This window comes from Ursus maritimus (genome assembly GCF_017311325.1).
Source record: "Ursus maritimus isolate PB19 chromosome X unlocalized genomic scaffold, ASM1731132v1 scaffold_X1, whole genome shotgun sequence".
Lineage (NCBI taxonomy): Eukaryota > Metazoa > Chordata > Mammalia > Carnivora > Ursidae > Ursus > Ursus maritimus.
The window spans coordinates 68,626,674-68,652,116 of record NW_024423319.1 but is presented as its reverse complement, the minus strand read 5'-3'; the positions used below and the strand labels follow the sequence as shown (position 1 = coordinate 68,652,116).

Genomic DNA, 25,443 nt, shown 5'->3' with positions numbered 1-25,443 from the left:
GGTCCTTCTTTGCTCCCAACTAACATTTCTTCTTCTGTGAAATGTTTCAACATATGGGGCTCCTTGGCAACTGAAGTTCAATATATTCAGTCTTCCTGGCCTCTTCCATTTTGTCTTTTGCATCATGGTCCTTTCATTAATTTGTTTTGTTCCTTCTGCTGTGTATTAGGCTCCTTCACAGCCCTGCCATTTCTTAGATGTTTGACATTGGGCAAGTCAGTCTATGCCTCAGTTTTCTTATCTCTACTTTGTGAATAGTACTAGAGTAGTTACAAGTACTAAACATGTTAATATATGCAAAATATTGAGAAGAGTGCCTGGCAAATAACAAATGCTCTCTAAGAATTATTGCTAGCTCATGATGCTTACCAATTAGTGGGAGGGAAATGACATAAATTAAACAAGTAAGCAAATTAATTAAATGATTACAGGTTTACTTTAGTGTCCGTAAGGAAATAAATAGGTGTGGGGGACAGGACAAGACTGGCCAAGTGAGGCTTATATCAAGAAGTGACCCTCTGCTGTGAAGACTCAGATCCTCCCTTGAAACCACAGATTTTTTTTTTAAAGATTTTATTTATTTGACAGAGAGAGACAGCCAGAGAGAGAGGGAGCACAAGCAGAGCAGGGGGAGTAGGAGAGGAAGAAGCAGGCTCCCAGTAGAGGAGCCTGATGTGGGGCTCGATCCCATAATGCCGGGATCACGCCCTGAGCCGAAGGCAGACGCTTAACGACTGAGCCACCCAGGCGCCCCATGAAACCACAGATTTTAACTTTAGCTTTGCAACTTCTCCTGCTTCCATTCCCTTTTCTCATCACCATAGATCAGCCCCTCAGTAATCTCCTAATCAGTATCTACCACCAGGCTTTTCTCCACCAGTTTCCTACCCTGCAGCCACACCCATTCTCTTTAAACTCTAGGACCTAGAATATCCTTTGAACACCTACTCTATTCTCCTTACTTTATGAACATTAGCTCACTTCAAATTCACAACTTCATAAAGAAAGTATTATGAGCCTCTATCTGCAGATGGGATGACTGAGGCTCAGAGGGGGTAAGTCCTCTGCTGAAGAGCCAAGAAAGAGTTCGTGGATATTAGAATCAGAGTTGGAATAGAGGTCTGTGGATTCTAGAGTCTGTATTCCTTCCAGATGGCTTCCTAAACTTGTATTTTATCTATTGTGTAATGACTGTAGACCCAAGGAAATAATGATAGCATATACTTATATAACATTTGCCATGTTCCAGGTGCTATTACATGTATTCATTCAGTCTTCAAAACAACCCTATGAAGAAGGGATTACTATTGTTGTCATTTTACAGATGAGGATACTGAACCATGGAGAAGTTAAGTAATTTCCCCAAAGTCACACAGCTAGGAGGGACAGACCTAGGATTCTAACTCAGTTTATCTTCCTTCTAGGCCCGAGCCCAGAGTAGCAGTCTAAGAGGCCACATTCTGGTCCCAGCTCTAATCAGGGGCTATGTTTGGAGTTCACTCAGGACCTATTCAAAGTCACCTCAGAGCCTATTCAGCCCTTTTTTTCACCAAAGGCATTGCAGCCTATGTATTGAGACCTTACCTTAAACTCCTAGTGTAGAGCTTCTGCCCACACCAGGTGAGGCCCCTCAGGGTCTGATCATGGCACATTGCTTGGACCCTCCCCCATGCCTTGGCTTAAGCTTCTTTCCCTTTACCTGTAATGCAGCTTGGTACTCCACATTTGTTTAGGCCCCCTCCTCTATTGAAGAGCATTTCCCTTCCCTGGCCATATTTTCTCTTATTTTTCCTTTTTTTCTGCTTCCTTTTTACCCTTCTGGCCTGTAGCTCATAGTTTGGCCATTCATTCAGTATTGTGTGCTGTTCTCTATGTCCAGTCTATCTTATTTCCCCTGTTCCTCTGCAAGTTCTTCAGGGTCAGGGACTAGTAACATTCCAGTACTTCTCCACTGCTGTCTCTGTGATTATCAACTTCTAAACTCCCCGAGTGTCACTGCTGAAAAAACCCCTAGTATATCTAGTACAACCCCTTCTTTGTATAGAGACTCTGGGGCCCAGAGAAGGTGATTCCACAATTGAATTCTCCTTGATTTTGAGTGGTCTTTCCCCTGTTTTATGTCCCCTCTCCTCCTGTCCAAATCCTATCTAACTTACTGAACAAAGGAGAAAGAAGAAAGAAAGAAAGAAAGAAAGAAAGAAAGAAAGAAAGAAAGAAAGAAAGAAAGAAAGAAAAGCAAGCCAAGCTGGGAAATGGCTTTTCCGTGTATCTGAAAACTGTTGCTTTTCCAACACTGATTTTCTGAAAAATCCCAGGCCTGCTAACATTCACGTACAGAACTTTGAGGAGTTCAGCTGCATCCTACCATGCAATAGTTACAAGAAAAGGAGTCTACATAGTGCCTCTGACCACTTGACCTTCCCTCTGTTCCCACAGACCAGGCAAAACCTAACTCCCTGTCTGTCCACAGTCCCCAGAGCTTTTTGAATCCTTCCACAGGAGTGGCTCTGTCTCCATTTACCTCCCCTTCCCCGCCTCTCTGCGGCACTGTGTCCATCTCAGGGGTGGGACTTCTTTGCATAACACGGTTTCTGCTTACCTCCCCTTCCCCGCCTCTCAGCAGCACTGTGTCCGTCTCAGGGGTGGGGCTTCTTTGCATAGTCACGCCTAGACACTCGAGTAGCTGCTTTGGGAGCCTCAAGGGGGCGGAGAAGTAGGCGTAGCGTAAAAAAAAAAAGGAGAATGGGTTTAGCCTGTTGTTGCTGCGCAGGGATGTGAAATTAGCCCGAGTGATTGCAACGGATTTCATCTACTGTGAACGTGGTATGTAGGCTGGGGACTGAGGGGTGGGGGTTTGGTGGTATGTCTGGCCTGCGGTGAAGTGTGTTTGTCTAAGAGTTCTGTTGCTGAAGCAAGATCCATCCATCCATCCATATATTTACAGGGTAAGTGCGGGAACACTCCCTGGCATAGCAAATCTGCTCAGACTTGTGAGACATAGGGGTGGAAGTTCAGGATCAGGTTAGGGTGGCCCTACTAAGGAGCTACAAAATCAGAATGTCTACGAGGGTATTCCGGTGGTCTGTCTGTCCATCCATCTGTATCCGGAAAATGCTAAGGTGCCAGGGACCTGGGTTAATACCCCAATGGCTTTGGAGGGCCAGTGTGCCCCTGTGTAGGCTTTCACTGGACCTGTATGGCCTCTGGGAACATGCCTGGACATGTCCAAACACCCTGAGCACCTGGGGTTTAGAGCTAAGGAAAAGGAAGCTGGATGATTAGGGGAGGGAGGGAGGGGTTGGATCAGACATGTAGAGCATCCCTAGGGAAGTTGAGCTGCCAGGCCACCCACGTGGCCCCTGGGCAAGTCAGGGCTTGTATAAAGAACACTCAGGCTCTATTTGGGGGCTTTCAGTCTGCCCCTTCACCCACCAACTGGGCTTTACTTGATCCGTCACTCCTGGAAGCTGAGCCCAGGGCATTTTGATATTTTGATCCTGCTTTACCCCAAACACTGGCCAAGGCTAAGGCAGCTGTGAGAACTGGGGGACAAGAAGAGACCCGCCAGAAACCTGGGAGAACAGAGACTGCAAAGTCTTGTTTGGACTGGTGTTAGCAGTGTTGGCCAGTGCCCTGTCATGTAGGGTAGCTAAGGCAAGAGAGTGTGGAGCGTCTTCCCCTATATAACTCTCCCATCCCCTCCTTTTACCCCAGTATGGGTTCAATTCAGTGTAACAGGATCACTGAGCAACTACTTTCTGTCACCACTATGTGAGATAGAGAGATGCTTAAGATGCACTGGGACTTCACAGTTTCATCATGGGTATAAGAACACACAAATAAGACACAGGATAGGCTTTACAGGTTTCATCAAAATCCTTTAAGGTTGTCAAATAAGGATCACTTCAAGTTGAGTCAGGGATAATCAGAAAGACATTTTTCACATTGTCACACCTTTTAGTGCTCCAGAGACAGGTTACTTGAGTTCCAGTTCCAACCCAACCATTTATTAACTTGTGTGACATTGGACAAGTAGATTTACTTCCGTCTTTCAGAACTCTGGTTTACTCCAGGGTAAAATGGAGACAATAGTGCTTACTTCAAGTTTTTGTGAGAATTATATTAGATAATCCATGTAAAATATTTGTACACCCTTAGCACAGTGACTGCACCAAAATAAGCACTCAATAAATGTTAACTATTATTATTATTTAAGATGGACCATGAAACACAGATAGGATTTCAACAGGTGGAGATAGGAGAAAAGGCAATCGAAGCAAGAAAAACAACAGGAACAACTGTTTAGAGGCAGGGAAGATCAGGACATGTGAAAAGAACACAGGCTGAACAGGATTTTAGAGTACAATTAGGGAAAAGTGGAAGTTGAGTTTGCTGTGGTAGATTGGTGGCAAACTGGAAAATTTTGGGGTGCTAGACTTTCTGTTTGATTGGACAAACACTGGAAAGCCATTGGAAATTTCTGAGCTAAAGAAAAAAGTCAAATTTATATTTCAGGAAGTATAATCTGATAAATATGAGTCAGCTGGACTGCAATAGGAAAGCACGAGAGGTGGATAAACCAGATGCAGAGAGGGAATGAAACATTGGATCTGAGGTGGTGGCTTTGGGAATAGAAAGGAGTCAATAAATATAATAAGACATCACAAAGTTGAATCTACAGAATTAAAAGTTGATAAACTGTATGAGATTTTAAAAAGGAGGAATGAAAAGAATCAACATTTCTTGGGACTGGGTTAAACTTTAAAAGGTTGTACATCCCAATCCCAGTTCCATCTACTTCTCTGGATGGTACAATAGAAAGTATACCCACTTTCTGAGTTAGACAGCTGTGTTCAAGTCCTGAGTCTGCTACTTATCTCCTGTCTGTGATCCTAAACATATTATTTATCCATCATTCCTAGTCAGGATTGTATTTCTATATAGCATTTAGCAATGTGTGGGGAGCATGATTTTTTTATTTTTTAATTTATTTAGTTTTAAAGATTTTATTTATTTGACACAGAGAGAGAGAGAAAGCGAGAGGGAGCGCACAAGCAGGGGAGCAGGAGGCAGAGGGAGAAGCAGGCTCCCTGCTGAGCACGGAGTCCGGTGTGGTACTTGATCCTAGGACTCTGGGATCGTGACCTGAGCCAAAGGCAGATTCAGTGAGAAATACTGAACTTCTCTGAGCCTCAGTTTTCTAGTCTGAAAAACAGGGAGAATAGTACTTATATCATAGTTTTACTGGGAGGATGAAGGGAGATAACCCCTGTAAAGTACTAGCACAATATCTGACACATGGTAGGCTTTTATGAATCATAATTTTCTTTCACTGCAGTTGACTTCCCCTTAAAACGTCCTTGTTAGTCTTTGTTTGAACACTTCCAGAGGGAATGCACTTAGTGATCTCTGAGAGAGTCCATTCCCTTCATGGAAAGCCTTGACTCTTCAAAAGATCTTCCTTTTGTTAAACTGAACTCATTCTCCCTGTGGTTTCCCCCTCTGAGGTCCTAGTCATCCTCCCTGTAGCCCCTCAGAGCAGTCTGTTTATTCTCTTCCATGATAGTTCTTTATAGAGCTGAAGGACAGAGATCAGATCCTCCTCCATCTTCTGATCCCAGGTCAAACAGCCCATTTTCCCCACCATTTCTCACATGGCGTGCTGTCAAGTCAAATAAGATTGTGAGGTTTTTAGCTATATAAATTGGGGTGATGGTACCTTCAAAGTGATGAGAAACACTGCATAAGGAGCAGGATGAGTGACTGTGACAAGTTCCTTTATAATTTATTAATTCTTAAGTTCCCACTATGTGCCAGATATTTTCAAATCCATCATCTCACTGACTCCTCACCCTAATATTCTTTTCTTAATTGTACAGGGGGCCAAACAGGCCAAAGAAAATAAAACTTTCTAGAGATTTTTTAGTTAGTGAGTGTCTGAGCCACAACTGGAAGTTAAATTTTTCTTACTCCAAGGTTAGTGTCATTCTTTTTTGTTTTTCATTTTCTTCAGTTGTTTGTGTTTAAAATATAGGCTGGGCAATTAGGCCAGCTTTGATACTGGAGAAAGAGACTACAGGAGAGTGGATTATCTAATTGCTTTATAGTACTTATTCTTTCTTTGAAAGACCTCATTACAGAAGCTCTTTAAGGGAGAAAAAGTCCCTAGTGCCAAAGGAAAGGCAAGCAATGCCTCTACCTGGGAACACAAGCTAGGCCATAAAACCTTCCTCTAGATGTCTTCTTGACCTGCTATACTTGAATGCTTTCTGCAGAGAGTGAAGCATTTTTTGGAGCTATTCCTCAGAGCTGAAGCTGGTGGTTGAAGCAGAAGCTGTTTTTCCCTGCTTCCTTTCTGGATACTAGATCCATCTATCAGTTTTCCCACTGAGTGTGTAACAGGAGGGATATAAGTCAGCTTCACCATCAGTCTGAAAAATGAAAGGTATTTTTCTGTGTTCATGGGAAATATGAGGATGGCTATAGTTTGTCTTGGATTAGAGTTAACTATGTATGTTTTCTATGTTCCTCACAAGATTATGATTTCTTAAAGTAGAGAAGATGTTTTATTCACCTCTTGTTTTTCCTCTTGCCACCATGTCCTAACAGAAGGCCTTGTATAGAAGGCATTTAAATGTTTTTTGAGTGACCAGAAATCCATCCTTCCCTTCCCAGGGTGACTATAGTTATGATATCCCTTAAGTATCCCAAAAGATATCGTGACATTCTCAAAAATAAAGGAATTGCCATGTAAGATACATGGTGGAATCAAAGACTAAGATGTCTTCACTTACAAGAGATTGTTAGTCACCATGGTAGGGTGAGTAAGCCAAAAGGACCTCATGGGCCACATCTTCCTGACCCAGCCTACCTTTTGGAATTTTTTCTGTTGAGGATAAAATGAGCCAAGTTTAGGTGGTGAGGGTGTGGGAAAAAAAAGAGAAGCTACAACCTAATTATTCACCAAGTAATTAGTCTTAAACCTGGGCCTACCCCTTCTTTAATTATGGGAAATAGATAAGCCACTGGCTTGTCTTCTTTAATTATGGGAAATAGACAAGCCACTGGAATTTGGATACTTGGATTCTAGTCCTGTCTCTGCTACTGATCAACTATGTGACTTTGGGAAAATTTTATCCCTTCTTTGGGCCTTAGTTGCCCCATCTAGATCATCAAGGAATAGGGTTAGGTTGCCTTGAAGAATCCTTTTGGTATTCCATGATAATATGTTTTCAATTATCTGGTGGTTTGAAGTTTTAACCAGTTGCCAAAGAGGAAAAAAAGTCAATAATGAATTATGCTGTGATGTGAATACTGAGGTACCTATTTCTAAAAAAAAAAAAAAAAGGAAAAGAAAAAATCAAGTAAAGCTAGATGGCATTTCTTTATTGGGCAACAGGCAGTTGTGGCTAAGAAAGGTGTTAAACTTCCTTCTAACTCTAATATTGTAGGATTCTGAAAATTGTCTTACAGAATATGTGTTTACATATGAGATCATAGGCTTCTTGGTATATGTCTCACCTTTCTCCCACTACCCTGCCAAGTCTTATATGTTTCTTCTTTTTTTTGGGGGGGGGCATCCTAAAAAAAGCAAAAAATATTTTGGTATCAATATCTCATATCAAGTAAAGGCAGGCAGGCTTCATTTTATGGACTGGTTCTCCCATTTCTATTGGAAGGATAAATGGACCTGAGCTATACTTTCAAATGTTCATCACGTTGTGTGTCTGCTTCCTTAGGACATTTTATTCTCCGGCCAGTGAGGAAGGGATAGTATGCTTGATTGAATTTAGATTGCTTCAGGAGATAAGGCACTGTTCTTACACTTTCAGAGAGATACAGCGATTCCAGATTGCCTTGTAAATTGGACAGGTTGGAGAGAATGTGAGGCAAAAATCAAAAAACATTAATAGAAATCAGAAATTAGTATCCTTGACTGAGTTTTATTCAGTTCCCAGCCTGCAAAGAAATCATACCATGAAACCAGTTCCCAGTTGGGATAACTCAGCCAAAAGCATATCCTCCTTAGGAAGCCAATAAATATTTATCCCCAGGAATAACTAATTTTTGATGATACCATAATTTCATGGTGTCTGTGGTTGTTGGTACATTAATAAATGACTCACTTTGGCTAAGTCCACAGTGGAGCAAAGCAAGGGCTTTGGATATTGGCTAAGTGTTTGTCTGGCCTGTGGCTTGTCTCCAATTACCTTTTCTCCCCCGCTCTCGGTGGGGTAGTAACAACAATCATAGCAACCCTCACATGTGTAGCACAAACCAGAGTTTCCAGAGCACTCTTACATGCATTATTTCATTTTACCCTTGAACATCATCCAGGGCAGTTTCTGTGCTTTTGCTCCCACTTCGGAAGACTGTTTCAACAATCATCAAAATGATATTTTCCCCTCATAATCAGCCCAAAGTTTGCTGGTCTTAATTTCATCCCATTTTTTATTAATTATATTGCTATGTTCTTAGCTACACAGTTCTTTTCTCCCCTTCCTTTCACAGTTTTTTTCAGCAGTTGCCAAATAGTAGCACAATATTTATATGTTTTATAGCTTTTTCTCCTCATTTATAGTCTTTTAAGTTATGCTTGTCTTTTTAGGTTTGTGCTTTTTTGTTGCTGTCGTTCTTGTGAATGTGTGTGCTCACACATGTTTTGAAGAAGAAATAATTTAATTAATATGGTTAGCATTTGCTTTTGACTGAGTGGAAATGGCCCACTTCAGTTGGTTATTAATTCTATCTATACAATGACAATATGCTTTTAATAAGTTTTTTTTTCTTTTTCTACCCCAGCATTTTTATTCTTACAGAGGCATTATCTGTTGTTCTGTATACGGGAATGAAGGACAAGGTAAATAGGTGAGGCTTCTTTAATTTTGCACAACTCCCTTCATTCTCCTCTGTTGATAATCCTGACTTTACTGGACCAGTTGTTGCTATCACTAACAGTTGAAATTCTTCAGTCACTTTGGAAATGGAAAGAGAAGCCTGTTAAAAACTATTATTACCACCTGTGCTTTCCGAATCTCTTCTATGAATGTATTATTATCTACTTGAACATTAAAAGACAATTTACTTTTATCACATGTCCACAAAGTAAAATCAAAATAATGCATCCCTAGTTCTGATGATCCTCCACCACCCTGTACCAACAGTTGACACTGTTGGTCACCTCTTACTTTTCAAAACTTTGTCCTGTACTATTCTATCTGGGTTTTATTCTTTCCTCCCTGGCTTCCCCTTCTTGGTTGCTGCTTGTTCTTCTTCCTCTCCTAGCATCAAATATGGATATCCCTCAATGTTTTGTTCTTGATATTTTTCTTTGTTCATCTAAGCCTCCACTATAATTTACTACATCAGTGGTTCTCAACCTCTTTCAGAGGTTTTGATTTAATTGATCTAGGATATAGGGTTTTTTTTTTTAAAGTCCTCTTGATGATTTTGATGTGCATCCATGAGTTGGTCTTTTTATGCATTTGACTAATCTCTAAGCCCAACCTATGTTCTACATATTTTAATTGCCTGCCAGGCACCACCACTGACATTTCCTCTGTCCCCTCCATACCTAAAATGATTTGAATATCTAAGTATATTGACTTTTTTTTTCTAACAAGGAATTCTTCTTTCACACTCTTCATGTCCTTGAGGTTCTTCTGGTTTCCCTCAGAATCTTCTCTGACTCATGTTTTTCTTTGACTCTCACATCCATGGAATTATAAGGTTCTATTGGTGCTTTTTGTAAAGTCTGTTCCCCCCACCATTTCTTTCTATTATTGCTACCACCTATGTCCTGGCCCTTATCTCTTATGGCTTGAGAAGTAACCCTGTCTAACCAGTCTTTAAAGTACAATTAGATTAACATTCAGGAAATACCTTTCTGCCAAACAAAGATATTACTGATGAAAAATTAAATTTCAATAACAGCCTGGGAGGACCTCAATTCCCTATTTTAGAGTTCACTGCCTTGGAAAGCATGCCAGATTCATGGGTCCTAAATTCCTGTGGTCTGGCATTGTTTCTTACTAGATAAATAAATTCAGAGGAATCTTTTTTTTTCTTTGAGCCTCAGGGTTTTTTTTTTTAATTTGTTAATTGGTGGTAATAATCCCTGGCTTACTCCTGGGGTTATTATAAGGATCCATTGAGCTGACTGATAGGAAACCTTTTATAAATTGTGAAACCTTTCACCAAGACAGAAGATCGTAACCATTATTTTGTAGACTTTAACCATTTACTAATTCAACAAATATTTATTTAATGCCTACTATGTGCCAGGCACTGTTCTAAGTATATGAGATAAAGCAGTGTGATCTCATGGTGGTTACATTCTAATTGGAGGATGAACAGACCATAAAGGCATAAATAAGGATAGTCATAAGTACTATTGAGAAGAATGAAATAGCAAAGGGGTGTAGGAGATATGGAGGGAAGTTACTGATTTAAAGGAATGGTCAGAGAAGCCTCACTAGGAAGATGGTATAATAAAGAACTGAAGAAGATAAGGGAGGGAGCTGTGTGGACACTTAGGAGAAAACATGCCTGACTGAGGGAGCAGCTGATGTAAAGTACATAAGCTGGGAACAGTCCTGGTTAGTTTGAGGAATAGCAAAGAGGCCAGCATGGCTGGAGTTAAGAGAATAAGAGGAAGAGTCATAAGGTCAAAGAGGTAGTGGTATAAGGGGAAATAGGCAGATCTTCTAAGGCCTAATTGACGATTCTAAGATCTTTAATTGTATTGCATGAGGTAGAGAGCCATCAATAGATTTTGAGATTGGAAATGACATGATCTAGCGTGTTTTAAAACTAACACTCCACTCTCAACCCCTTTTGTCTTTATCACCCATTTTTTCTAAAAACAAAACAAACAAACAAAAAACAATCAGTAGGCCCTAGTCCACTCCCTCACCAAGTTTCCTCTGAATATGGGGGATACCAACAAACAAACAAACAAAAAACTTTTTCTGACTACACCTTATATTCAGGCAAAACAGACAAGAATAAAAAAAAAGTCCTTAAAGCAGTGATTTTCAAAGTGGGTTCCACATGAAAATCACCTGATGAACTTTAAAAATTCTGACTATTAAGGCCACACCCGTGACTGGTTACATCAGAATCTCAGGAATGGGGCCCAACTATCAATATTTTTTGAAGCTCCCAAGGAGCAACCGATACAAAGAATGACTAGTCAAAGAGATTGGCCAAACTCTTATAGTATGAATGGGGACATTGAGTCTAGTACTGGGGAGGAATATGCTTCTGATGGGAGAGCTGGGCCTAGGATCATTCACCATACTGAGGAATGTAAAATTCACAGATAGTGGTGCAGGAGGAAGATAAGATGCTTGGTAGTTTTTTGTTTTGTTTTTTGTGTAGGGTGACTAACATAACATAATAAAAAATTATTTAAAAAAAAAGAATTAGTGATTCTTAATAAAATGATGCTTGGTAGTTTAGAAGCAGGTTATAAGCAAGAGAAAGCTGGGATAGAGTGGCCATAGGTAAGGCCAGGAAATGAAGGGCTGAGAGCCAGCACCAAATGATAAAGCAACATCTGGATTATAGGCCAAATGTCTGGAAATAATGAGGGTACTCATCATTGTAATGAGATTAGAAGCTTAATTTTCAAAGAAAGCGAAATTCTCAAGTCCAGGCTGAGAAATTGCTTTGATTTTTGCCAGTCTTATGCATGTGAGCCACTGGGTAGGCCCACAGGAGAGGAATAGACAGCGTATGGACCAGCTGCTGTCTTCCTCACCCTCTTTAATACCACACCTCCTGCACTGCCCAGGCAAAGTAAATATCTTCCTGGAAGTCCTGAGTTCTTAATTTAGACCTGTCATCCTGTTCTGCCCACCCGTCCCAGATACAAAGAGCATGTTTCACCCCACAAGCATGTGCAAGTTGAGAAGAGCAGCAGCCGCAATCTGTAGCCAAAGGCAGCTGCACCGGCAGCCGCCTGAGTACCTTACATCTACCAGAAACTTGGCCAACATTGATTATTTAGGGCACAATGAGCTAATGTGAGGAGTATTATTAATGTCAGCCTCATCACTTCTCCTCTTCCCTGTCTACTTGCATTCTTACTCTTCTAGGTTATTATTATTATTATTATTATTATTATTATTATTATTAATTTTGGAATCAGGACAAAGGGAAGGGCAGGGAGAGTACCCATATGACAAAGAGACAAAATAAAGAGACACTGGTTATTTTGCCACTGGTCAGCCCCTCTGGTTAAACCCAATTAATATACCCAAACAATGCTAGATAAATTTGGGTGAAAAGTTGAGTGAAAAAAAAAATCACAATTGAGGGCACATATAAGAATATTCATAGTAGGTATTTAAAATTTTAATTTTGGGGCTAACTTAGGTAGGTAATAACTACTGGAATAATACAGGGTAATTCATACTATTAAAGAAAAAGCCGAAGAACCAGCTTTTTAAAAAAAATTGAGATATAATTCACATACCGTACAACTCACCTTTGTAAAATGTACAATTCACTGGTTTTTAACATGTTCACAAAGTTGTCCAACCATCATGGCTATCTAGTTCTAGACCAGTTGATCACCCCAAAATGAAGCTCACCCATTAGCAGTCATTCCCCATTTTCTCCTTCCCCCAGCCCATGGCAACTACTAGTCTACTTTCTGTCTCTATGAATTGTCTATTCTGGTATTTCATGTAAATGTAATCATACAGTATTTGTCTTATTGTGCCTGGCTTAGCATAATGTTTTCAAGATTTATCCATGTTGTAGCAGGTATCAAGTACTTCATTCCTTTTTGTGGCTGAATAATATTTCATTGTGTGGTTAGAGATGAGCATTCAGATTGTTTCTACATTTTGAGTATTATCAATAATGATGCTAGGGACATTTGTGTACAAATTTTTATGTGGATATATACTTTCAGTTATTTTGGGTATATACCTAAGGGCAGAATTGCTGGGTCACGTGGTAACTCTATGCTTAACATTTTGAGGAACTGCAAAAACATTTTTCAGGACTGCACCATTTCACGTTCTTTTTACATTACATTTTACATTATATTTATGTTACAAAATTTTTGGAAAAGACCTTTTTATTCACTGTTTAAAATTAAAAACTATAAGATTTTGCTTGCAGATGAAGAGTAAAAAGAAAAAAAAAGTTAAACATAAATTATCAACTGATTAGCCAGTTAAAATGTTTTGACTCAGAGTAAAATTATTAATAGATATACCAGTTACTTTGTGTAGGCTTAAGAGTTCTGGAGCAAAATAGGTCTAAATAAAATATATCATCTGAGAGCATAGGGCTAATGGGTATATGAAATACTGAATAAGAAAACTGATAAAGAGAGGTTGTGGCAGGCCTTTGATTCTTTTAGGCTTCTAGCAGTTGGTTACCACATGCAAGGACCCAGCAGCCAGTTATTTCACCTTTTTACTTGTCTGAGTTAAACAATTTTAACCCATTATGCAGGAATAAAAAGATAACTTAGATCAGTTGGAAAACATAAAGCAGTCCTGATTCTCCAGCAATATAGGAGGGTTCCAATTTCTCCACATCCTTGCCAACACTCACTTATCTCCCTTATTTTTTATTACAGCCACCCTAGTGGATGTGAAGTGAGATTTCATTGTGATTTTGATTTGCATTCCCCTAATTGCTAATAATGTTGGATATTTTTTCATGTGCTTATTGGTCATTTGTATATCTTCTTGGGGGTAATGTATATTCAAATACCTTGCCCATTTAAAAAAATTATTTATTTATTTGAGAGAGAGATAGAAGTTGAGAGAGAGAGAGATTGAGAAGTTGAGCAGGTGAGAAGAGCAGAAGGAATCTCAAGCAGACTCCCCATTGAGCGTGGAGCCCCACTAGGGGCTCAATCCCAAGATCCTGAGATCATGACCTGAGCCAAAACCAAGAGTTGGATGCTTAACTGACTGAGCCACCCAGGCATCCCTACTTTGCCCGTTTTCATTGGATTGTCTTTTTTTTCTGAGTTGTAAGACATAACTATATATTCTACATGTAGGTATTTTATCAGATCTCTATAATTTTCAGGGTTTTTATCCCATTATATAGATTGGTTTTTTTATTTTTTAAGTGTCCTGTGAAGCACAGAACTTTAAATTTTGATTAAATACAATTTGTCTATTTCTTTTCTTTTGTTGCTTGTGCTTTTAGTGCTATATCTAAGAAGCCATTGCCTAATCCAATATTTACACCTATATTTTTTTTAAGGAAAAAATGAAAAATTACCAAAAAATTTTCTTATAAAGAAAATTCTTATAAGAGTTTTATAGTTTTGTCCCTTATTTATTTGGGGCTTTGGTCCATTTTGAGTTAATTTTGCATATAGTGTGAAGAGCCCAATTTGATCATTTTTCATGTGAATATCCAATTGTCACAACAACTTAAAAAAACCTGTTCTTTTCCCATTAAATTTTCTCAGCACTCTTTTTGAAAATCAACTGACCATAGCATAACAACTTTATTTATGATGGCCACAAATTGGAAAATGCCCGATGTCCATCAACCAAAAAAATGTATAAATAAATTATGGTGTATCCATATAATAGGATGCTAAACAACAATGGTAAGGAACAAATGTTGCTACACACATGATGGATGAATCTCACAGAAATAACATTGAGCTAAGAAAGCCAGAAACAAGAGTGTTCATGTGTTAATTTAATTTATATGAAGTTCAAGGACAGATGAAACTAGTAATGGTGATAGAAGCCAAACTATAAATTACTTGGGAGAAGGGGATGGTATTGACTATGAAGGGCCATGTTGAGGTAATGACAAAATTCTGTATCTTTATTTGGATAGTGTTTTTATGATTATGTACATACGTAAAATTTTATAGGCCTGTCTATTTGATTTTGGATGGTTCAGCCTCATCCTCTGTGATATTTTAGAAGTGTGTCTCAATGTAGTTACGAGACACCTCAGAGTAGCCCTGATTTTCTCAAAACCTAATTATTATCTCTCACCTTCTCTTACAATAAAAAGGCAGTTACATCTGCCAGAGGACAACTGATGACCACAGAGAAGAATTTGACATAACTTCTGAGTTTGCCCCTGGATAATAACATTTAACCATTATTAAACGGTTTTCCTAGATGCCCTGACTTCAAAACTGTCCAGAGTCTATGTGATTTCGTTCTGTGTAATAAAGACAATTTGTTAAGCTTATAATGAAAGACTATTTATTTTGCATGCTTTAGATACGCAGTTTGAGAAAAACAGGGGTGGGGGGAACTGTCTGTTCATTCCCTGGATTCTGCTGTGAAGATTTAGTATTAAGCCTATCTTGTCTAAACATAGGTCTCAAAGCCCATGTTAGAGGGACATGTTAAGATTCATGACAAATGACATTTATTAGATAAATGGGGCTCTGGAAGTCAAACAAAATAGAGTGTTTTGGACACCCAGAGGCTAGAAGCAGCTGCTGTGGAGATTTCAGATGCCTATGTCAGGAACATATCTCAAGGGCAGGGCTGCACTTTGGCTTCTGCCAATGTTTTTCTGTTTTTGTGGGCAAGAAAAGGATACAGGGTAATTGTTCAGTCCAGTATTCTGGCTCTGTGCCAATTACACTTAATTCCCTTGTCATAAGGGCTATGTGACCACTGATGGTTTTGGTCCTTACTCAGAAGGGTAGATATGGAGGGGACTATGTTTATAGAAGCTGACACTATGGGCCAGTAATTGAAACAACACAAGAGGGAACATTTTTAGTTGTGCAAAAATGAATTTTGTAGCCCACTTTAGAATGAAGGAATGAGGAAGAATGGCCCAGCTGATGGTGGGAAAAGACACATTCGAGCAAGAATGCCAGTCAGGATGACTCATCCTAACACCATTGGGGAATTCCAAGGGGAAGAGTAATGGCCTCTCAGGGTTCACATTCACTATCTTCTCTTCCAACATGCATACTTAGGCACTTTGAATAGCCACCTGAAGTTCACCTTGGTATGATGTTAAGGAACAGGCAAAAGAATCTCACTCCACCTTTGTCTTTGAATAGTGCAAGTCGTGTGTTACCAATTACTTGAGTCTCCCTCATTAAAATTCATCTTTGTAGAAAACTCTCTCTCTGTGTACTTAACTCTGTCTTATTTTGTATAATTTTTTAAAGTCTTCATAATGGTTTAATGGACCTTAGCTCATTTGATCCTCCCAAGAGCTATATAAGGTAGGTGAGAAACATACTGTCCCCTTTTTTCAGATTAAGTAACTATGGCCAGAAAAGATAAAGTGACTCATCCAAGGGCATAGGTTGAAAGAAGAAGAGTTAGGTAAGTTGGACACCATACTGGTTTGCCTGAAACTGTCCCAGTTTTAGCACTGAAAACCCCATATACTGGGGAAGCCTCTTAGTTCTGAGCAAAGCTGGATGATTGGCTACCCTATAGCCAGGATTAAAATCTGTATCTCCAAGCTCTCAGACCAATGCTAGTGATACTGCCCTATGCTATCTGTATTCTGAGAACTGTTATCCGAGTAGTGTTTTTCATTCTTTACACCTTAGTCTACCAGGAAATTTCTTCATGGTGAGTCATCCTCCCTTCCCACTCTCCCTAGGGCAGAAGCAATGGCAGCTAGTGGCCCTCAAAGGTATTCAAGACAGTTTTGGCAAAAGAAAACCATGTTTAAGCTTTCTTATCCACAAAACAATGACAATAATCCCTATATTGCTTACCTTACATGGTTGTTGTATGGATCAAATAATAATGGATGTGAAAGTGCTTTCTAAACTGTTAATAGCTGGTCACATGTTAGAAATTGTGGTTATTCTCTACCCACTCAGGCAGGAGCTAGGTCTTTGTCTTACTCTCTTTCCAGGTCAGCAAGTGGTACAGCAACTAACTGTGTGTACTTTGGCAAATTTCTTGGCCTCTGTGCCTCAGTTTCCTCATATGTAAGTTAGGGATAATAAGAATCTCTGATATGGTGGTGTAAAGTACTGAATGAATTATTACTAAATGTAAAGCATTTAAAAGAGTTTCTAGCGCATGTCAGGGCTATATAAGCATTAACTGTTTTGGATTGGCTTCCTCAACCCCTGTAACTCAGAACCAGAGACTATATTAAGTGGACCCATAAACCAAGTGACCCATAAACCAAGCCACCACTTTCCCTTTTCACTAGCTCCCTAGTTTTTGTGTTATGTACCCACAGCCTTCCCACCATGGATTGCCAAGAAAATGAGTACTGGGACCAATGGGGACAGTGTGTCACCTGCCAACTGTGTGGGCCTGGACAAGAACTCTCCAAGGTAAGTACCCCTGATCAGGATACTTATTTCTGTCACATTCTAGGAACCAGCCTCACAACTGAGTGGGTCCAAGATTAAGAGAGTCAGCCCCACCTGTGGCTAATCCAGTTTAGCAGGCAAAACATAGAATCCAAAGATTATGATAATAGCAGTGACATTGCCAACAAAAAGTCCACCTGACAGGATCAGGGTCTGGGGAGGGTTCCAGTAGATAATGGCATATATCAAGAGGAGATATGGAATGCAGAGGCCTAGGAAGACTGTTTAGCGTTAGGGAAATATGTCAACTAAATTAGGCCCCACCCACTTGGGATTCAGGAGGCAGATGTCAAGTCTGATCTGATACAGAGCTACTTCAGATCAGGTAGCAGAGGAAGGCCTCTCTAAGGAGGTATCTTCTGGGGACAGCATATAGCTAGTATAGAGGCCCAAGGTGGGAATGAGCTAGGCATATACAAGGAAAAAGAAGAAGGTTAGTGAAGCTTATGTATGGTAAGTAAAATAGAGAGTGGTACACAATGAGGTCATAGAGGGAGGTATAGGCCAAACTATGTGGAGTCTTAACATCTATGATGAGATATTTTCATTTTCTTTCCCTAAGTACACCAGGGACCCTTTGGAGGGTTTTGATTAAAAGAGTGACATGATCCTATAAGTAAAATAAAATATAGCAATTATTTACCCACCTTCCTATCTCTCTGTTTCACAAGTGAAGAGACTAAGTCCCAGAAACACCAACAGATGCAAGCACCCACTCTAATTTTAACTCCTTACGTGTAACATTTGGTACCACAGAGGAGTGCCCACATGGTTGTTAAGGAATCCCAGGACCCAGGAAAGGTCATCAGAGGTTAGATCATGTTAGACATTGGGATGGACCTGATGGACTAAGCTCCTTGGCTTAACATAATCTATTTTCAATATTACATGAAAAAAAAGTCTTGGCACTCCCATTAAGAACAGTCTCTTACAAATGTTCTATCATGTACATAGCCATTATGTTTAAAGCCATCCATGTTAACAAACCTGAACTTCTCCAAGGGAGAAAAATAGGTCTTTCTTTCTTTTTTTTTTAAGATTATTTATTTATTTATTTGACAGAGAGACAGCCAGCGAGAGAGGAAGCACAAGCAGGGGGAGTGGGAGAGGAAGAAGCAGGCTCCCAGCAGAGCGTGGAGCCTGATGCGGGGCTCGATCCCAGAACGCTGGGATCATGCTCTGAGCCGAAGGCAGATGCTTAATGACTGAGCCACCCAGGTGCCCCCAAAATAGGTCTTTCTATCTATCAAACTGCTATTACCAAACTCTTAAAACATGACCCATGATGAAATAAATGTACATTTGTGTATTTCAGCACTACTAGAAAGCTCAGAGGAAATGAATGAGTTGCAGTGTTGTGCTCCTGCAAAAACTTTATATAAAAACAGATTGTTCTTGTATAGCAGTCTGTACCTTGTAAAGGACTTTCATGTGCATTATTAATTTGTCTTTTAGTCCCACCAAGGAGGTATTAAGAACCCCATTTTAGACTTGGAGAGGATGCATGACTTTCCCAAAATCACAGTGGTTCAGTAAAAATAAACATAAGCCAGATAAAAAAAGGTTTGAGCCTCAGCTTTGCTAATGGGGAAATTAGTTTATCTCTGACTCGATTAGGATGTGCTAAGTTAAAAGTAACATAAAGCAGCAGTGACTTGAACAATAAACACATTTATTTATGTAATGAAGTCTAGAGGTCAGGAGACAGTGGTCAGTTGAGCAGATCAACAATTTTGTCAAGGACCCATTCTCTTTTTATTTTTCATCTTCAGTATCTTGTTTTGTCCTTATGCTTGTGTCCTCTTGGTTGCCATAACTCAAAGCATCACATCTTCACAGCATAGTCAAAGTCAGGAAGAAAGGGGGAAACAAAGTACCTTGACTTTTATTAGGGAAGAATTATTTTCCTAGAAGCTTCTCAGCAGATTTCCCCTTTTATCTTATGGGCGCAAATTGGATGCTGTATCTCTAAACTGCAGGAAAGGCTAGGAAATGAATACCTGGAAATGGGAATAGGATTGCCATGATTAACTAAGATCAATCAAGAATCAGTTCTTGAGGCTGGTCACCTTGCAACAAAGAACGAAATCAGTGTGCCATTGGTAAATGAGAAAATGGGCAATAACTTTTAGATAAGCAGCTAGCATCATCTGACACAGCCTTGTTTTTATAGTTACTTTTATTTAGTTTTAAGGTTCATTCATATGGATTGTAAACATTCCTATAAATAAATCTTTACAGAAAATCAACACTATTTCCTCAAGACATAGTTCTAGAAGTGTAATTACTATGCAAAATAATTCATACTGTTTAGAAATTTCTTGAAATATATTAGCAGATAACACTTGTGAATATTTTAAATAATTTCCATTACAATTATATTTATTTTCAATAGTGCATGGATTTCTTATATACCAAAAGCCAAACCACACATGAATAATGCATGTTTCTATCATCTATTAAGTTTATACCTTACTTTGTAATATTAAATTACTAATTTATGAGAACTTTATATTATTTTACTTTTGTTTTTCTATTTGATGGGGAAAAATTTTGTGTTTATTGTCTATTTCCATTTTCAATTCGGTGAACTATTTCAGATTGCTTGTTTTACTCTTCTCTTCATTGTTTATTCTTATTGAGGACAATTTGATAGTGTTTTTTTTTATTTTTCAAAAATTATTTTAACGACTTTACTTATTTATTTAAGAGAAAGACAGAAAGAGAAAATGAGCAGAGGGAGGGGCAGAGAGAGAAACAAGCAGACTCCCCGCTGAGTAGGGAGCCTGATGCAGGGCTGGATCCCAGGACCCTGAGATCATGACCTAAGCAGAAGGCAGACACTTAACTGACTGAGCCACCCAGCTGCCCCTGATAGTGTTTTTTTAATGTTTTTTTTATTATATTATGTTAGTCACCATACAGTACATCCCCAGTTTCCGATGTAAAGTTCGATGATTCATTAGTTGCATATAACACCCAGTGCACCAGGCAATACTTGCCCTCCTTACTACCCATCACCAGCCTATCCCATTCCCCCACCCCCTCGCCTCTGAAGCCCTCAGTTTCTTTCTCAGAGTCCATAGTCTCTCATGCTTCATTCCCCCTTCTGATTACCCCCTCCTTTCTTTATCCCTTTCTGCCCCTACGGATCTTCCTAGTCCTTACGTTCCATAGATGAGAGAAATCATATGATAATTGCCTTTCTCTGCTTGACTTCTTTCACTTAGCATTATCTCCTCCAGTGCCGTCCATGTTGCAGCAAATGTTGAGAATTCCTTCTTTCTGATAGCTGAATAATATTCCATTGTATATATGGACCACAACTTCTTAATCCAGTCATCTGTTGATGGGCATCTCGGTTCCTTCCACGCTTTGGCTATTGTGGACAATGCTGCTATGAACATTGGGGTGCATATGGCCCTTCTCTTCACTACATCTGTATCTTTGGGGTAAATACCCAAGCGCAATGGCTGGGTCATAGGGTAGCTCAATTTTTAACATTTGAAGGGACCTCCACACTGTTTTCCAGAGTGGCTGTACCAACTTGCATTCCCACCAACAATGTAGGAGGGATCCCCTTTCTCCACATCCTCTCCAACAATTGTTGTTTCTTGCCTTGTCTATTTTTGCCATTCTAACTGGCATAAAGTGGTATCTTAGAGTGGTTTTGATTTGAATTTCCCTCCTGGGTAATGATTTTGAACATTTTTTCATGTGTCTGTTAGCCATTAGTATGTCTTCATTGGAAAAGTGTCTGTTCATATCTTCTGCCCATTTTTTGATTTGTTTATTTGTTTCTCGTGTATTGAGTTTGAGAAGTTCTTTGTAGGTCTTGGATACCAGTCTTTTATCTGTAGCATCATTTGCAAATATCTTCTCCCATTCCGTGGGCTGCCTCTTAGTTTTTTTGACTGTTTCCTTGGCTGTGACGAAGCTTTTTATCTTGATGAAGTCCCACAGCTTCATTTTTGCTTTTGTTTCTCTTGCCTTTGGGGATGTGTCATGAAAAAGGTTGCTTTGGCCGATGTCGTAGAGGTTGCTGCCTATGTTCTCCTCTAGGATTTTGATGGATTTCTGTCTCACATTGAGGTCTTTCATCCATTTGGAGTTTATTTTTGTGTATGGTGTGAGAGAGTGGTCAAGTTTCATTCTTTTGCATGTAGCTGTCCAATTTTCCCAGCACCATTTATTGAAGAGACTGTCTTTTTTCCACTGGATGTTTTTTCCTGCTTTATCAAAGATTAGTTGCCCAAAGAGCCGAGGGTCCATTTCTGGGTTCTCTATTCTGTTCCATTGGTCTATGTGTCTGTTTTTGTGCCAGTACCATGCTGTCTTTGTGATCACAGCTTTGTAGTACAGCTCGAAATCCGGCATTGTGATGCCCCCAGCTTTGTTTTTCCTTTTCAACAGTTCCTTGGAGATTCGGGGCCTTTTCTGTTTCCATACAAATTTAAGGACTATTTGTTCCAGTTCTTTGAAAAATGTCATCAGTATTTTGATCGGGATAGCATTGAAAGTGTAGATTGCTCTGGGCAGCATGGACATTTTAACTATGTTTATTCTTCCAATCCATGAGCATGGTATATCTTTCCATCTTTTTATGTCTTCCTCAATGTCTTTCAAGATTGATTTATAGTTTCTAGAATATAGGTCCTTTACGGTTTACATTTCCTCAATGTCTTTCAAGAGTGATTTATAGTTTCTAGAATATAGATCCTATACGTCTCTGGTTAATTCCAAGGTAACGTATGGTTTCTGGTGCTATTATAAATAGGATGGATTCCCTAATTTCTCTTTCTTCGGTCTCATTGTTCGTGTATAGAAATGCAACTGATTTCTGAGCATTGATTTTGTATCCCGCCACGTTACTGAATTGCTTTGTAACTTCTAATAGTTTAGGATAGGATTCTTTTGGGTTTTCACTATAGAGTATCACGTCATCTGCGAAGAGAGACATTTTGGCTTCTTCTTTGCCGATTTGGATACCTTTTATCCCTTTTTGTTGTCTGATTGCTGTTGCAAGGACGTCTAGTACTATGTTGAATAATAGTGGCGAGAGTGGGCATCCTTGTTGAGTTCCTGAACTTAAGGGAAAGGCTTCCAGCTTTTCCCCATTGAGAATATATTTCCTGTAGTCTCTTCATAGATGGCTTTTATGAGATTGAGAAATGTACCCTCTATTCCTACACTCTGAAGGGTTTTAATCAGGAAAGGATGCTGTATTTTGTCAAATGCTTTTTCTGCATCAGTTGAGAGAATCATGTGCTTCCTGAGTCTTTTCTTGTTGATATGATATATCACGCTGATCGATTTGTGAATGTTGAACCACGCTTCCATCCCAGGTATGAATTCCACTTGGTCATGATGGATAATCCTTTTAATGTACTGTTGGATTCTATTAACCAGGTTCTTGTTGAGGATTTTGGCGTCCATATTCATTAGGGAAATCGGTTTGGAATTCTTCTTTTTTATGGGGTCTTTGCCTGGTTTGGGGATCAAGGTAATATTAGCCTCATAGGATGAGTTTGGTAGCTTTCCTTCTATTTCTATTTTTTGAAATAGCTTTAGGAGATTAGGTGTATTTCTTCTTTGAATGTTTGGTAGAATTCCCCAGGAAAACCATCCAAGCCTGGAGTTTTGTTATTTGGAAGGTTGTTTATCACTGACTCAATCTCTTCATAGTTAATTGGCCTGTTTAAGAAATCAATTTCTTCCTGTTTCAGTCTTGGTAGTTTATAGGTTTCCAGGAAGACCTCCATCTCTTCCAGATTGCTTAATTTATTGGCATATAGCTGTTGATAAAAGTTTCTAATAATCCTTCCAAATTCATTAGTGTTGGTCGTGACCTCTCCTTTTTCATTTATAATTTAATTAATTTGGGTCCTTTCTCTTTTCTTTTGGATGAGCGTTGCCAGTGGTCTGTCAATTTTATTGATTCTCTCAAAGAACCAACTTCTAGTCCTGTTGATCTGCTCTACTGTACTTCTGGTTTCTAATTCACTGATTTCTGCTCTAATCTTGGTCAACTGCTTCCTTGTGCGTAGAGTAGGCCTGTCCCTCTGTTGCTATTCCAGCTTCTTGAGGTGAGAATATAAAAACTGCATTTTAGATTTTTCTATTCTTTTGAGTGAGGCTTGGATAGCTATGTATTTTCCCCTTAGGACTGCCTTTGCAGTATCCCATATGTTTTGGACCATTGTGTTTTCATTCTCATTGGTCTCCATAAATTGTTTAAATTGATTTTTGATTTCTGGGTTCATCGAGTCATTCCTGAGCAGGATGGTTCTTAGTCTCCAAGTGTTTGAGTTTCTTCCAAATTTTTCCTTGTCGTTGCATTCCAATTTCAGAGTGTTGTGGTCTGAGAATATGCAGGGGATAATTTCAATCTTTTGGTATCGGTTGAGACCTGTTTTGTGTCCCAGAACATGGTCTATTCTTGAGAATGTTCCATGGGCATTAGAATAGAATGAGTATTCTTTGTTTCTGGGTTGTAGTGCTCTATGTATATCTAAGAGGTAATAGTGGGGTTAATCTTAATGACTTTACTTCCCACTCCAAATCTGTTTCTATGAGTGTTGGTTGTGTCCATTGATTCCTGCATTACAGATTAGATAATTCTCTACTTCACTTCTTTTTATCTACACATCTTTAGAGTTTAGACAGTGCTTTCGATTGCATGAGCTCATTAACTCCTCAGGACAGATGTTTGAGAAAATTAATAGAATTATTACACTCATTTAATAGTTGAGGAATCTGAAGAAAGGAAAGGCTGAGAGAAGCAAATCAATGATAAAATCAAGGCAATTATCAGACTCCAATGGGGTCCCACTCTTCAAACTATGGAATCACAGGCCAAGAACATTTGTCTCATTCTCAGAATGAAGAGTTGAAGAGTATCAGATTCCAGACGAGAGAGTCTCTTGTAGACAGCAAATGGATGGGTTATGTCTTTTTATACAATCTGCAACCCCGTGGCGTATTTTGGGAACATTTAGGCCATTTACATTGAGACTGATTATTGAGAGATATGATTTTAATGATGCCATGTTGCCTGTAATGTCTTTGTTTCTATAGACTGTGACTTTCTGTTCTGTATCATATTGGGGCCTTTTTACTTTTATAGAACCCCCCTTAATATCTCCTGTAGGGCTGGTTTCGTAGTTATGAAATTGGTCAATGACTGGCAATTCTGGAAGGTCTTTATCACTCCATCAATTCTGAGTTATAGCCTTGCTGGATAAAGGATCCTTGGCTGCATGTTTGTCTCTGAAAGAGCTTTAAAAATGCCCCCCAACTCTTTCTCTCATTCCAGGTCTGTGTAGACAGGTTGACGTAATTCTGATACCTTTGCCTTAGTACGTGAGAAATTTCTTTGCCCTTGCCGCTTTCAATACTGTATCCTTGGATCTAATATTTGTGAATTGCACTATGACGTTACGTGGTGTAGGTTTGTCATGGTTGAGCTTGGGAAGGGTCCTCTCTGCCTCTTGGACACGAATGTTTGTTTCCCTCGCTAGATTAGGGCAGTTTTCAGCTACAATTTGTTCAAATATCTCTTCTAGACCTGTTTTTCTCCACCCCCTCGTGGATGCCAGTGATTCTGATATTGGATCGTTTCATTGAGTCAGTAATCTCCTGTAACCTACATTCATGGGCGTGGCTTTTTTTAAGTCCAGCTTCTATTTTCGTTTTTTCTTCTACTAACCCTTCCTCCAATTCGCTAATACGTTCCTCTGCCTCATTTACCTTGGCTGTCAGAGCCTCTAGTTTTGAATGCGTTTGGCTCATAGAATTTTTAATTGCTGCCAGTTTCGCTCTCATTTCTGCCCTTAGAGATTCTATATTCTCATTAACATTTTCGTTAATACTTTTTTCAAGTCTACACATCATCTTGACCATGGTTACTCTGAATTCCATTTCTGATAATTTGTTTACATCCATATCCATTAGTTCTGTGGCAGAGGCCACAGACTCATTGTCTTTTCTTTGCTGGGGGGGATTTCTCCTTCTCGTCATTCTGATGAGGAGAGGTTGCAGGGTTGTCCAGAGCCCAAATTATTGACCAGGATCCAGGCCATGTGCCCTTGTTTTATAGGGATCTTAGGGATGTG

The 25,443-nt window shown here is 39.3% G+C and overlaps 1 protein-coding gene across 5 annotated transcripts in view; it reads left to right on the top strand.

The window, feature by feature from the left end:
• Positions 1 to 2,715: 2,715 nt before the first annotated feature.
• EDA2R (ectodysplasin A2 receptor) overlaps positions 2,716 to 25,443 on the top strand; it is a 68,843-nt gene continuing 46,115 nt past the window's right edge. For 2 of the 5 annotated variants that reach the window (XM_008710673.1, XM_008710667.1), the window contains exons 1-3: positions 2,716 to 2,823; positions 8,803 to 8,868; positions 17,194 to 17,290. In XM_008710673.1, coding sequence (XP_008708895.1) covers positions 8,849 to 8,868; positions 17,194 to 17,290 — 117 coding nt within the window. In that variant the 5' untranslated portion in view covers positions 2,716 to 2,823; positions 8,803 to 8,848. Of the gene's footprint in view, positions 2,824 to 8,802; positions 8,869 to 17,193; positions 17,291 to 25,443 lie in introns of those variants that run through there. The other 3 variants (XM_008710676.1, XM_008710669.1, XM_040630672.1) reach the window with 2 other exon arrangements.